Source organism: Loxodonta africana, chromosome 11 (genome assembly GCF_030014295.1).
Source record: "Loxodonta africana isolate mLoxAfr1 chromosome 11, mLoxAfr1.hap2, whole genome shotgun sequence".
Lineage (NCBI taxonomy): Eukaryota > Metazoa > Chordata > Mammalia > Proboscidea > Elephantidae > Loxodonta > Loxodonta africana.
Window position 1 is genome coordinate 29,657,579 of NC_087352.1, and position 15,582 is coordinate 29,673,160.

At 48.3% G+C, this 15,582-nt stretch overlaps 1 protein-coding gene across 5 annotated transcripts in view; it reads right to left on the minus strand.

Annotated features, from left to right (window-relative positions):
• Positions 1-15,582, minus strand: part of NFATC1 (nuclear factor of activated T cells 1) — a 126,466-nt gene that overhangs the window by 82,320 nt on the left and 28,564 nt on the right. For all 5 annotated transcript variants that reach the window (XM_064294371.1, XM_064294367.1, XM_064294370.1 and 2 more), the window contains exon 3: positions 14,666-14,825. In XM_064294371.1, coding sequence (XP_064150441.1) covers positions 14,666-14,825 — 160 coding nt within the window. The remainder of the gene's footprint in view (positions 1-14,665; positions 14,826-15,582) is intronic.

The following is a 15,582-nucleotide window of genomic DNA, read 5'->3' on the forward strand; positions in this document are numbered from 1 at the left end:
TGGTGGAGAGTGCAGAGTGTTGTGGGTAGAGCCTTATCCATTTGAAAACATGCCATTTCAGTGAAAATGGGAGTACTTCAGGTCTAACCTGGGAGGTAAACATCCATTATTTAAAACACGAAGTTCGTTTTAAGAAAAGTAATTTGAGATACTTCACATGCTCCAGCTCATGGAATTTCTGCCTCTGGCATGTCACCATTTCTGTCAAAACAATATTCATAAAGTCACCTGTCACAACAAAGACCTCCCCTTGCTTCAACCTGAACTAAACAAACGTTTCATTCCACTGTCAGGGTCTGTGAGCCACTGGTTTTTCTACGCACAGATGTTTGTTTTTAGCTTCTCTGCTGACTTCAGCACTTATACCCATGATAATAGGTGTGTGGAGGGATGGAAGCAAATTTATTCAATGCTAAAATCCAACTCGTGCATATCTATATGTATGTAGATGGAGATATATATACACACACATACATATATATAGCCATCCAAAAGATTCTATAAAAAAGAACCCGTTAACGGATGGAAAGTTTTTACTTTTCAAACCAGTAGCTCTGAGTTTGCACACACACAAATTAAGCAAACAAAATCCTTGTGTGAGCTTCTTCCAAAACACACCCCCTACTTTCAATAATCAATTTAAAGAGAAATCATGAATCCAAGACTCAGAAGTCAAATTTGCATTTTTAAACAACATCCAAAGAAACCTTATAAGGAGGGAAAGCTCTAGTTCATAAGCCGGTTTGACTATTTTTTTAAGCGTCCTTTCCCCGCTGGGTTAACTTAGCGACCATTTGGGTGCCGTGCCTCTCCCTGTCCCTGTCCCCAGAGCAGTCTGTCATCCTGGCGATCAGCCCCAGGATGTTATGAGTGCAGCTTTATCCCTTCCTGGTTTTTTATACGTGAAACTTGTTGTATGTGAAATTTTCCTACCTTTCTGTCCACCAAAAAAAAAAAAAAAAAACCAAACCCAGTGCCGTCGAGTCCCTTCCGACTCATAGCGACCCTATAGGACAGAGTAGAACTGGCCCATAGTGTTTCCAAGGAGCACCTGGTAGATTTGAACTGCCAACCTTTTGGTTAGCAACTGTAGCGCTTAACCACTACACCACCAGGGTTTCCTTTCTGTCCACAGAAAATTAAAAATGAGAACCACACTCAATGGGTAGTTCTGTCTAAACATTTTAAAAGCATAAGGATGAGAGGTACTGTGTTATACTCAGGGCAGGCTTAACATTTCCAAGAACTTAACTAGAAATAACTACCTTGAATTTGTTTCCTTATTCCTGTTGGCTGCTCAGACTTTGTTTCATTCACCCAATAATGATATTTTACAATAAATTTGAAACTTGTCAAAGCCTTTCATAATCAATTATTTAATTCACTCAGAAACCTCTTTGTATTTTATTTCACTCCATTGTAGTTCTAGTTAAGGTCCATAGTGGGTACAAGTCTTGACATATGGATGGAGTATGGATAGAAAAAGTCGCATGTGCTTGATGAAAGTAACTCAGGAGCCTGATTCTCTCTTTCTGCCTCTGTTGGGATCTGAAGTGGGGGCAGCAGGGCATGAGACCAGGAGAGATGGTAGTGATGGGTGCAGGGGAGGGGCACTGAACTCACCGTGTCCCTTTGTTCCTGCTCTTGCTAAGTGGTGGCCCACTGCCACAGCCCACAGGAAGATTCCCTCCCCCATCTGCTCTCCAGGCCCCTTAGGGTCTAGATGTACTTTCTAATATACAAAGTCACATGGGGGTCTTGAAAGAGAAAGCCATGCTGTTCAGTTCCAAACAGGGAAGTTTCAGCCAAGTAAAGAGTTGTGAGGTTTCAGCTAACTAAAAAAAAAACAGACCAGCTGCTGTCATGTTGACTCTGACTCATCACAACCCGACGTGTGCAGAGTAGAACTGTGGTTAATTTTTCAGAAGATCGCCAGGCCTTTCTTCCAAAGTGCCTCTGGGTGGACTCGAACATCCAGCCTTTCGGTTAACAGCCGAGTGTATTTCATTTGCACCACCCAGGACTCCTTAAGTGAACTAAATTTAGATAATCCCTACCACATCTTCCAACAACATCATTTATATCACATGCAAGTAAAATTTTGCTGAAGATCATTCAAAAGTGGCTGTAGCAGTATATTGAGAGGGAACTGGCAGAAATTCAAGCCGGATTCAGAAGAGGACGTGGAACCAGGGATATCATTGCTGATGTCAAATGGATCTTGGCTAAAAGCAGAGAATACCAGAAAGATGTTTACCTGTGTTTTACTGACTATGGAAAGGCATTCGACTCTGTGGATCATTACAAATTATGTATAACATTGCTAAGAATGCAAGTTTAAGATGTCACCTTGAAGACTAAGGTGCGCCTGACCCAAGCAATGGTGCTTTCAATTGCATCATATGCACGTGAAAGCTGGACAATGAATAAGAAGACTGAAGAAGAACTGGCACTTTTGAATTAATGGTGTTGGTGAAGAATACTGAATATACCATGTACTGCTAAAAGAAGGAACAAATCGGTGTTGGAAGAAGTACAATTAGAATGCTCCTTAGAAGCAAGGATGGCGAGAGTATGTCTCACATACTTTGGACATGTTGTCAGGAGGGATCAGTCCCTGGAGAAGGACATCATGCTTGGTAAAGTAGAGGGTCAGCTGAAAAGAGGAAGACCCTCAGTGAGATGGACTGACACAGCGGCTGCAACAGTGGGCTTAAGCATAACAACTATTGCAAGGATAGAGCAAGGCTAGGCAGTGTTTTGTTCTGTTGCATGCAGGGTTGCCATGAGTCGGAACCAACTCAATGGCACCTAACAACAACGACAACCACATCTTCATCCAGGACCCTGCTTGTTGCTATCGACAGCTTTGCACACATAAGCAGCCGCTGTCAATGCCCTCCCTCTCAGGATCTAAAGAGCCCACATCTCAAGTTCTAAGTGGTTGATTTTATGCAAAGGGCATTCTTATTCCAGCTGCCTGGTGACGACGCCGGGGATGGGAGGGTAGGGTCGGCTGTGGAACTCACGGAGCTGGCAGGGAAGCCAGGTTCCCAGGGTGCCCACACCTGCGCTCCCCACCTCTGTGAGGCCTCTGGCCCTCACTAACGCTGAGTGGATGACATATGGACAATGAGCAAAGGCAGGATCGCCAGGAACACCAAGCTCAGCAGCAGAGGTCAGATAAAGGGCAGCGTGGGTTAGGGCATGACCACAGCCTGTTCTTGGTCCGAAATCAACGGCAAGTCCACTAACATGGCAAAATAAAAAGACATCGCAGCCCACGTCACCGCATGCCTGTGAACTGATAAACACGTCCTAATTCCAAAGGAAGGGTTCTTTTTAAGTCAAGTAGGTTTGTTTCCATGGTATTCACCTCTGCTTTGTCTTCGAAGACTGTCACTTTTTTAGGGGCTGACCCTGGCACCTCTCCCCCATAGGGGCTGCCAGGCACCATCCTTTGGATAAAGACCATTTAAATACAAGGCACCCAGTGAAGAGAGGCAGTGGTGGATCATTGGTAAAATATCCACCTTCCATGCAGGAGACTCAGGTTCGTGTTCTGGCCAACGCACCTCATGCATAGCCACTACCTGTCTGTTAATAGAGGCTTGTGAGTTGCTATGATGTTGAACAGATTTCAGCAGAGCTTCCAGTCTAAAACAGACTAGTAAGAAAGGCCTGGTGATCTACTTCTGAAAACCAATCAATAAAAACCCCATGAGTTGGTTTCAGGGGACATCTAAGTCAATTGGCATAATGAAATCTATTAAGAAAACATTCTGTATCCCACTTTGGAGAGTGGCATCTGGGGTCTTAAACGTTAGCAAGTGGCCATCTAAGATGCATCAATTGGTGTCAACCCACCTGCACCAAAGGAGAATGAAGAACACTAAGGACACAAGGTAATTATGAGCCCAAGAGACAGAAAAGGCCACATAAACCAGAGACTACATCAGCCTGAGACCAGAAGATCTAGATGGTACCTGGCTACAACTGATGAGTGCCCTGACAGGGAATACAACAGAGAACCCCTGAGGGAGCAGGAGAGCAGTGGGATGCAGACCCCAAATTCTCATAAAAAGACCAGACTTAATGGTCTGTCTGAGACTAGAAAGACCCCAGTGGTCATGGCCCCCAGCAGACCTTGTGTTGGCCTAGGACAGGAACCATTTCCAAAGCCAACTCTTCAGACAGGGATTGGACTGGACAACCGGATGGAGAGGGATGCTGCTGAGGAGTGAGCTTCTTGGATCAGGTGGACACTTGGGACTATGTTGGCATCTACTGTCTGGAGGGGAGATGAGAGGGTAGAGGGGGTTAGAAGCTGACAGAATGGACATGAAAAGAGAGAGTGGAGGGAGACAGCGGGCTGTCTCGGGGAGAGCAATTGGGAGTATGTAGCAAGGTATATACAAGTTTTTGTGTGAGAGAATGACTTGATTTGTAAACTTTCACTTAAAGCACAATAAAAATTAAAAAGACAAAACAAAACAAAAAACCCATGAGTCACAATGGTCCAATCCCTAACTGATCATGGGCATGGTGTGGGACTGGGCAGTGTTTCGTACTATTATAAATGGGGTCGCCATGAGTCAGGGGCCAACCTGACGGCAGCTAACAGCAACAAAAACCCAGAGAAGGAGCAGGTAGCTTCTCCTCGCAAGGCGGCTGACGGGACATGTAAATGGCAAAGGTCTGTGTGAAAGGCCTCCGGGAACAAGGCAGTGGGTAGAACTGCGCTCTCTTTATGAGGCGGTGACACACAGGCACACACCGAGTGTCTACATGTCTCTGCACACTGACGGTTGGAGGTAGTTGAACAGGCTGTCTCCTCCTATACCTGAGGGGTAGGAGGGGCTGAGAAAACAGAGAAAGAAAACCCTGAGCTGGAAAATGTAACCTGAACAGCGCTCTCTGGGATTCTGCACATTTTAACTGCTTCCTATTTATCAGCGCACAGGCAAGTTCCTGTGTCTATCTCCTAAAAAGGTGTTTGCAGGGTGAGGATTCAGAGTGATGTGCTGGGAGGTGGTACTATCAGCGCACAAGTCAGAGATCCCCGCTTAGGACGCACCCACGCTGGGCCAAGCGGCGCCTTAAGGACCCCTCAGGGTAGGACCACCAGGCCGGGCCACTGCCTCAGGCTGCAGTCCCAAAGTCCCCTTCAAACTTTCCTGCCGACATGGGGCCATGATTCCCAGTGCCCACCCCCCGCCCCCCCGCAAAAGTCTTTATCCAAAGAGCAAACAGGGCAATCCTCCCAGGACCAAACCCAAAAAAACCAAACCCAGTACTGTCGAGTCGATTCCGACTCATAGCGACCCTATAGGACAGAGTAGAACTGCACCATAGAGTTTCCAAGGAGTGCCTGGCAGATTCGAACTCCCGACCCTTTGGTTAGCAGCCGTAGCACTTAATCACTACACCCCCACGGTTTCCCCTCCCAGGACAGTTCTCAAAAATGTGGACTCCAACCAGCCCTGGCAGGGGGTATCCTGAGATATGGTAAACGGGGAGCACCACACAGACTTGCGCAGACACACCCAGAGAAGAGAAGCCCCAGCATCCTGATAGAGAATGTTTTGCTCGAAAACACTAGCTGAGCATTTCTAATTAAAGGCATGCTGAGAAGCCCCACGATCCTGAGGAAAATAAACAACCAGGAATGGGGCACGGAGGGATCTGAAGACTCTCGTAAGCCATTTGGGCAGCTATATGAGACACACGGGACAGCCACAAGTGCAGCTCAGATGATCCCGGAAACTTCCAGAAACTTGGCGCTACCAGGGTCACCCCAAAGAGAAGTGGGAGGAAACTGGTGCTGAGGGTCCCATAACTAGTCCCCCAGTCATCAGCAGCTGGTATCTGACCCCCATCATCAGGTCTCCAGCCACCAGCCTCCGGCCCCCACTTGAGACACTCCCACCAGAGTCTACATGAGTGCTGGGCAGCCCACTGAGTTCCTATGGGACCCGAGACAGTGCATCAGGGGTGCTGAGAGGCCACTGGTTGGGTACAAGGCTCCAACATGTCTTTGCTGGGGGGGAGGGGCCCTGTGCATGCGCCAAGGGTATGCCCTGCACACCTGGTCAGGGTGACTGCTCACCATGTGGCCCCTGGTGGGCAGGCGGGTGGGTGAGAAATTCGGGCTGACACACGGCTGGGCCTCTGTCCCTGGGAAGCATGAGGCCACGGTGATAGCCAGCACTGCCAACTCCTCGACAGGCTGCTTGGCCTCAGACCCTCTCCCAGTTCAGTGGCCAGTCTTTTGTCCCCACCCCATCGGGCTGCTTTCCTGGGTCCTCTGTGGGGTCTCTGGGGAGATCAGCTGGATAGAAGGGCCTTGCTGAAGTGGAGACAGCAGGCACATGTTATACGAACATTTCATTTGTGTCCTTGGTGAACCAGGGAGAGTCACAATCATCACCCCAAAATTCCACAGCAGGAATGGAGGCAACTCATATAAGGTTAATCCCCTGCACATGTGGGCTGGCAAGCTTGGCAGCTGGACCACCATGTCATTGGTTTGGGTCAGACCCGCGTTCAGCCCACCATGCCCCATCCCAGTGTGGTGGGTCCATAGCACCTTCCCATCAGCCAACCTCTGCTGTGTCGGGCTTGTGCCCAGCCCGCCATGCTCCATCTTTGCGTGGTGGGTCCACAGAGCCTCCCCGTAGGTAGAACCCTGCTGTGTCTTAACTTCCTGTGATGACTAGGTTGCTCACCATCAAAACATCATCCACTCTGGTGGTACAATCACTTTGGAAATCAATTTGGCACTTCCTTAAAAAGCTAGAAATAGAACTACCATATGATCCAGCAATCTCACTCCTTGGAATATATCCTAGAGAAATAAGAGCCTTTACACGAACAGATACATGCACACCCATGTTCACTGCAGCACTATTTACAATAACAAAAAGATGGAAGCAACCAGGGTGCCCATCAATGGATGAATGGATAAATAAATTATGGTATATTCACACAATGCAATACTATGCATCCATAAAGAACAGTGAGGAATCTGTGAAACATTTCATAACATGGAGGAACCCGGAAGGCATTATGCTCAGTGAAATCAGTCAGTTGCAAAAGGACAAATATTGTATGAGACCACTATTATAATAATTCAAGAAATAGTTTAAACAGAGAAGAAAATATTCTTTGATGGTTATGACAGTGGGGAGGGAGGGACGGAGGGAGAGTGGGATTCACCAATTAGATAGTAAACAACAACTAATCTGGGTGAAGGGAAAGATAACACACAATACAGAAGAGGTCAGCACAACTGGACTAAACCAAAAGCAAAGAAGTTTCCTGAATAAAATAAATGCTTCAAAGGCCAGACTAGAAGGGGCGGGGGTCTGGGGACCATGGTTTCAGGGGACATCTAGGTCAACTGGCATAATAAAATCTATTAAGAAAACATTCTGCATCACACTGTTGTGAGTGGCATCCGGGGTCTTAAACGCTAGCAAGTGGCCATCTAAGATGCATCAATTGGTCTCAATCCACCTGGAATAAAGGAGCATGAAGAACACCAAAGACACAAGGTAATTATGAGCCCAAGAGACAGAAAGGGCCACATAAACCAGAGATTACATCAGCCTGAGACCAGGTGAACTAGATGGTGCCCAGCTACAACTGATGACTGCCCTGACAGGGAACACAATAGAGAATCCCTGAAGGAGCAGGAAAGCAGTGGGATGTAGACGTCAAATTCTCATAAAAAGACCAGACTTAATGGTCTGACTAAGACTAGAAGGACCCTGGAGGTCAGGGTCCCCAGACTTTCTGTTAGCCCAAGACAGGAGCCATTCCCAAAGCCAGCTCTTTAGACAGGGATTGGACTGGACTATAAGATAGAAAATGGTACTGGTGAGGAGTGAGCTTCTTGGATCAAGTAGACACATGAGACTATGTGGGCAGCTCCTGTCTGAAGGGGAGATGGGAAGGCAGAGGGGGATAGAAGCTGCTTGAATGGACAGGGAAATACAGGGTGGAAAGGAGTGTGCTGTCTCATTAGGGGGAGAGCAACTAGGAGTATATAGAAAAAAATCAAGGTGTATATAAATTTTTGTATGAGAGACTGACTTGATTTGTAAACTTTCACTTAAAGCACCAAAAAAAAAAAAAAAAAAAACACCCACTTTGGAATCACCACTGCACTGGCTTTAGTGAGGACTCCGGCTTTCCAGTGTGGTTGAGTCAGCCTGATGGAATGTCCCAGAGGAGAAAGGGACAGAGACATACAAGGAATCACAAGAAACATGGAGCCCAGCAGCAGTTACTGTACAACTCGCTGTAGACCCTAAAGCCACTGAGCAGCCTGTCATCGGTCCAGAGCAGTGAGATGGCTCTGAGGAACTTCTTACATGAAACTCCGCAGCTCTTGGAGGAGCATCCCGGCATAGGATAAAAAGTGAGGATAACAACAGCTCTATTTTAAATGCCAATTTCAGCAAGCTGGAAAAAAGTTATTTCCTGGTTTTCCACTCCTTAGTCTTTGGCTGTCAAATTTCTCATACAACAGACAACAATACTCGCTAAGAGTCTAAGGAGCAAAAGGTTAATCCTGAAAACCAAGGACCAGCTGGACAGCAATGGCAGCGCCAGCCCCTCCCCTCTCCCTGCTCTGCCTAGAGGCAGACCCTGGCCCAACCCTTCGGCTGTCTCCAGGCCCAGCTTCCGATGCCAGAATCGACCCATCAGTTACACCTGGCCAACTCAGTCCCAGTATCTGCCAGGCAAGGACTATGCTGGTCAATCCACAATTTGTGAGCAGACAAACAAACAAGAACACACATTCCCAACTTAAAACGTGACTGAGGAATTTACAAATAAATACAGGGACTTCGGTTGTGTTTCGTATCTCGGTCACCTATTAATTATTCACATAAGCCCAGAGTACCTGTAATGGTATAGATGCTATCGAGCAGGTTGTTTCGGCAACTTGGTAAAGAGAGCCTAATTCTTTGACCCCAGGGTCAGAGATCAGGCTACAGGCCCCAAAAGTTCCATGTGCATCTACAAGGTCATAGAAGGGTGACCCGGAGAGATGGAGAGGAGAGGCTGGGGGAGGCCCAACACGCTTCCAAACAGTTTTTCCACATGCCCGTTACTACGGCCTAGAGAAGGTTTATCCCCCTGGTGAGCATGTAAATACAGGGTCTGTGGGCAAATAGCATGTAAATACAGCTATCAGGAACACAGAGAGGTAGGCAGGAGTCAGGGGCCAGTCCTGAAGCCACCTGTGGACAGAGGCAGATGAGGATGCAAGGAAAGGATGTGCTCCAGAAAAATATACAGGAAAGTGAGACGCATAGCACCACAGGGCTCTGGCAAACCACTGGCCTCTTTGAGCTGTGGCCTCTCATCTGACTAGGAGGTTGGATTAGAGTTCTCGGGGGCAGTGGTAGAATTCTACCCTTCCATGTGGGAGACCTGGGTTCAATTCCTGGCCAATGTACCTCATATGCAGCCACCACCTGTTTGTCAGTGGCACCCTGCATGTTGCTATGATGCTGAACAGGTTTCAGTGAGACTTCCAGACTAAGATGGACTGGAAGAACGGCCTGGTGATCTATTTCCAAAAATTAGCCAATGAAAATCCTATGGATCACAATGGTCGATTCACAACTGATCATGGGGATGGCACAGGACCAGGCAGCATTTTGTTCCATCGGCGAACTGGGGTCACTATGTGTTGGGACCGACTCGATGACAGCTGACAACAACATCAGGACTCTCAGGTCTCCTGGGACACAATTCTCTGTTTATTAATGAAGATACTGGACTGGGACACACCTTCCCTCCAACCTGGGAGGGGCACTGGCAGTATGAGACACACTCAACAGCCAGGAGGGGAGGGGTCTGGAGAGCACAGGCAGAGGAAACCTCTCCCAGAACGTTCCAATGAGAAGCTGCAGGAATCAGCTGGGAGCTCGGGGTCTGCCCCCGGGTGACGTCCACGCTGTTGAGGGAGCAGGGAGGTCAGGAGAAGGCTAAGGCAGAGGAAGGCCGATTCTAGCACCGTGGCATGACGTTACAGAAGCCCTCATCCTTGAGCCCTATCTGCAGCCAGAGGGAGAACGGGATCTGAAAAGGTGACTGGAGACCCACTGGAAGATCACCTGCGGGGACCTGCCAGGGGACCACCTGTGGGGACCAGCAGTGTGAATCTGTGAGTCCAGGACACACAGCAAAGTGGGAGCAAGATGGGAGCTGCAGAGGCTGAAGCCCTTGTGCCACTGGCTGAGGATGAACCCACACCTCCCACCTCACTCCTGCCATGAGGGAGGTCTCAGGCCATGGCCACACAGTCCTCTTGAAAGAGTCCTCCTGACAGGGGCCTCCACACAAAGTCCTCCTGACACAGTCCTCCTCACACACAGGCCTCCTCACACAGTCTTCCTGATACAGCTCTCCTAACACAGTCCTCCTGGCACAGTCCTCCTCACACGAAGGCCTCCTGACACAGTCCTCCTCACACACAATTCTCCCCATACAGTCCTCCTAAAACAGTCACCTGACACAGGCCTCCTGACACAGAGTCCTGACACAGGCCTCCTAATACACAGGCCTCCTGACACACAGGCCTCCTGACACAGGCCTCCTGACACACAGGTGTTCTGACACACAGGCCTCCCGACATAGTCCTCCTGACACAGGCCTCCTGACACATAGGCCTCCTGACACAGGCCTCCTAAAACACAGGCCTCCTGACACAGTCCTCCTGACACGGGCCTCCTGACACACAGTCCTCCTGATATAAGTCTCCTGGCACAGTCCTCCTCTGACATACACAGGTCTCCATGAGTCATCCACAGCTACTGGTCCTGGTGTGGAAGGTTGAGGGAAGTAGGTTAGCTGGTCTAAGGAAGAGAACAGCATTTCTCTACTGAGCGAAGACACGTGGCCCTGCCGTGGGGTGGCTTTAGCACTCTAGTGTGAAACGGCCACTCCGAAGACAAAGGAGAAACAAGGCCAACACTGACCCTGGGAGCTGACCATCCCCAACATGCCAGCATCTTCGAAGGCAACTGTGACACGCACCCATTTTTGAAGAGTGGGGGGGAGTTGAGGTGGAGGATGCCAGGCTGAGGGGTGTGCTAAAATAACAGCACAGAATAAAACTTTGTGGTTACTGAGTTTTGACAACTACCGAGAGAGTTTTCTATTTTCATTTGTTTTATGATTATGTGCAAATTCTATTTTTACCCAATTTGTGGTCCACCCACTGAAAAAAGGAAGCCAGCCCCCCCCAAACTTCTTTTTAATCGCTTCCCTCACACTTGAAAATACGTAATTCGCTTTGTGATAGATTCATCAGAAAATTCTTTAAATGACTAACATCTCACAGATGAGAAACGCTGAGATCTGATGTTTCCTACCCAGGGGACCACTTTCGCTTGTTTAAATCGTAGAGGGGCATCATCATCATTTCTGTTTAAATACAGAACCACCATCTCTTATGCCACCGTCCTCCACCAACACAGACAACTTATTTTGAATTGTTGAGGATACATTTTTTAGATATTTTAAATTATTGCTTCAAATTTCAAAATGCCTCCAGACTGTTTCAATTATGTATATATTGTCTATATTGATGGATTAATGCCACCCTGTGCCTAAGATACTTGGATCATGGAAATGGAAACCAGATTCTATAATGAGCTTGCAGGGAAATAGAATCAAGAATGCTCCAGAGCCTGCCAATCCCTGTGCACTCACACCACCACGGACTAATGGCTACCAGAAGATGGGTGGAAACAAATACATTTTAAGGATTCTTGGAAAACTCGAGGTCTAGTCACACTCACCACCATCCATCCGTCAGTCTGTTGTACTGTGGTGGCTTGTGTGTTGCTATGATGCTGGAAGCTCTACCACCAGCATTTCATATACCAGCAGGGTCACCCATGATGGACAGGCTTCAGCAGAGATTCCAGACAAAGACAGACCAGGAAGAAAAGCCTGGCAATCTACTTCTGAAAATTAGCCAGTGAAAGCCCTATGGCTCACAATAGAAGATTATTCCATATAGTGCTGGAAGATGAGCCGCCTAGGTTAGAAGGAACTCAAAATACACAGTGGCAACAGCAATGGCATACCAACTATCGTGAAGATGACGCAGGACCAGGCAACATTTTGTCCTGTTGTACACTGGGCCACCAAGATCAGAGGCAACTTGATTATACCTAACGACAACATTCATATTCACTGTGCCTCAGTTTCCTCCTTCAAGACAGCAGTGATACGTATTGCCACTCCTCAATTAAATACCAACAAGTGACAACCTGGAAGCCAGCATTAGCATTTCTGTGATAAAAAGTGTTGGGCATCCCTGTGGCCCCCGCCTCTGGGGCCTCAGCACCCCCACTGACATCATTCACACTAAGTGCTATGCACTCAGCCATTACTTCCCTACTGCTTTATTTTCGTCTCCCCCTCTCTAACAGTCTTATTTCCTCTCTTTTTTAATATCTTCCAACAACAAGCAACAAAGAACGTTCATTCCGTGAAAGCCATACACAAAAGGGGAGGCAAATGCCTGCAGTTATTTAGCCCACTAAATGTTGGCATTATCTGACCTTTCCCACCTGGGAAGCGGAAACTTAAAACGCCCATGACCACTGTGCACTCCTGTGCCTCTGACCACAGTTCCTGCACCAAGCAGCTAACAAAGTAGGTATTAATTGCCTTCAAGTGCGCAGCCACAAATACCACCTTAACATCGCTCGCAAATATTCGCTTAAGTGTTTTGCTCTCCGCCTGTCCCCTGCCACCTCCGTGTCTCTGATTTGGGCCTTGACAAACAGCCTTTGTCCCTGGGGCCTCCCTGCCTCGCAGCCTTTTTATTTATCTAAATGGGTTAAAATGAAAGTATGCTGTGCCCTGCTGGGAGCCCTTCTGGCTTGCCTCACTTCCTAAATAACAGGGCTGGGCGCTGGTTGTGGGGTGCCGGGGGAGGGAATGCGTTGGGAGAAACAGTCTACATAAATGCTGTGGGCGTGGAGCCCCATGGCAAGTGATCAAGCTCATCCCTAACATGGCTGCCCTCACAACAGTCACCTTGAGGATGGTGTGTGTGTGTGTGGGGAGATTTAAAGCTATAAGGTAAAACGAACGACAGAAGGAAATGTCATTGCCCACAGAACAATCAGCATGGGACAGTAGGCTCTCCCCATCCCTCTCATGCAATCCTAGGAGGAGTGTTCTAGCTCTAAAGCCAGGTGGACCGTGTTGTTTCCAAGGTGTTCTTTAGGTGGGGAAATGGCAGCAGAGTCGCTCCTGCAGGCCCAAGCCTGCCCTCGATGCCCATGGAGGACGGCCAGCCTTGCACAGCTGCAGGCCCAGGCAGCGTGGCTCTGACCCCACTGCACCGCTTCTCTGTGGGGGTGCTGATGTGTGCCGCCCCCTGGAACCACAGCCATTCCTCCTCATGACACACAAGGGGCAGGACACAAACCCGAGGAAATAGGGTTAGAAATCTGAGGAATGGTTGTCAGAGGCAGAGTTTACCTCTGGTTTTTCCAGTGGAAGTTTCTGGGAGAGTAAGCAAAACGTAACCAAGGAAATTACACACTTCTCTCCTTGATTTTGACAAACCTTAACACTGACTTCTAAAAGATTCATTATAGGAGAAGTCCTCAAAAATAAAACCTTTTGATTTCAAGATTATTTTCATTTAAGTTCTCCCCTTCTAGAAGACCCCAGAAACTAGAAAACGTGCAGGTCCAGTGTCCCAGGAGGTGGAGGACACCTGGAAGGTGCAGTCAGAGCCCTCTACTCCCACTCCGTCCCCACGGCCACCATCTGGATTCCCCAGATGCCCCAGGGCACCTGTGCAGCCAGGCGGTCTCTCTTCAGTTCCCTGTTTTCCTCTCTTCCTTATCTTTTCTGAATCAAAGACTACAGCTCAGGAAAGACACAGGGAATAAAAGGTCGACGTCTCTCTAGACTGAGCAAGAATGAGGGCATCCCCTGGGTGCACCTGAGCAGCCAGCCAGCAACTACAAACAGGTAATATTCACCCACCTGGGTGGCACGAAAGGTTAACGTGCTTGTGTGCTAGTTGAAAGGTTGCAGGTTCAAGTCCACCCAGAGGTGCCTGAGAAGAAATGTCTAGCGACCTGCTTCCAAAAAGTCATGGCCATGAAAACCCTTTGGACATGGCTCTACTCTGAAACACGAGTTGCCATGAGTCAGGGTTCACTCGACAGAGCTGGTAACAGTCTTTTGGAACCAGGAAGCCGATAAAGACTTGGTGGCCAATGCTATCTAGTTAGTCCTCCTGACCAGGCCCAGGCTCTCTCTGATCATCCATCAGATCTGGTCTGCTGAAGCACAGCTTCATGGAAGAAAGGTTCCTGTTTCTACACGAAGTCTGAGGTTCAACAACTATAGATGATCAACAAGATGTGGAAGTAGAACCATATAGCGTTCTTGCTCTAGTCAGTATACGTATGGTGGAGAAGCTAGGACTTCAAATACATGTACACACATGCGCCATTCTGCTCTATTGGTTGGGAGATGATAATTTAACTGACAGAAAAGCAAACTACCATGAGCTGTTTCCCCAAAGCTGACTTTTGGATCAAGACAGCACCGACTTGTGCCAGTGCGGCACGTTGGAACCCCGCGCTAGAGCTCTGGGTACCTGCACGATAGGGTGTCCTCCGGCCGACGCCTTCACAGCCCCCCGGCTCCCTTCCGTCTCATAGTGGGCCCTGTGGTGGGACTTGGGCTGCACTTCGATCCGAAGCTCGTACGGTCCTGAGTGAGGCGGCAGCTGCCAGTCGAGGGCAGGCAGGGACGGGCTGGAGAGGACACAGAGCAGCATGAAAGGTTAGCCCTCAGCCAGTCTCCCAACCACAAGTCCCAGATGCTACTACTTTGGGGGCCATGATTAGCAGTCCATCCATCACCATCTTACATATAACATTCCCATCAGTAAGAAGAATGTCCTGACGTAGCAATTGAAAAGTTCTGGTAAAAGTGCACAGCTATTTCATGATGATGTAAAGCTGAGGTCTCATCTTCAGGATGAGGCTCTAAATAAGATGGAAACATTTCCCAAGCACCATCTTAAAATATTTCCTTCCTTCACGATAGGCTTACATAAATTATTTAACCCCCCTAATAAGACAGATAGATGGGAGACCTGGTGGTGCAGTGGTTAAGAGCTTGGCTGCTAACCAAAAGGTCAGCAGGTTGAATCCACCAGTCACTCCTTGGAAACCTATGGGGCAGTTCTACTTTGTCCTATAGGGCTGCTATGAGTCAGAACTGACTCAATGGCAATGGGTTTGGTTTTTTGTTTTGGTTAACAAGACAGATTCTAGCACTTACTGAAGACCTTTCCAAAATCATAGTGGTCCGAGCCCTGGTGCAGGAATCAGGAAGCCTGGCTCTCACCTCCAGTCTCCCTTTAACTAGCTGTGGGGTGGGGGCACACCAGACAAGTAACCTCGCCATCTGGGACCCACCCGGCCCCTTAACAGAATGGCTGGGCTGGGGTGGCATTTTTAGAAGCCTTCAAGTCTAAATTCTGTGACCACAGAGAGAAGAATGAAA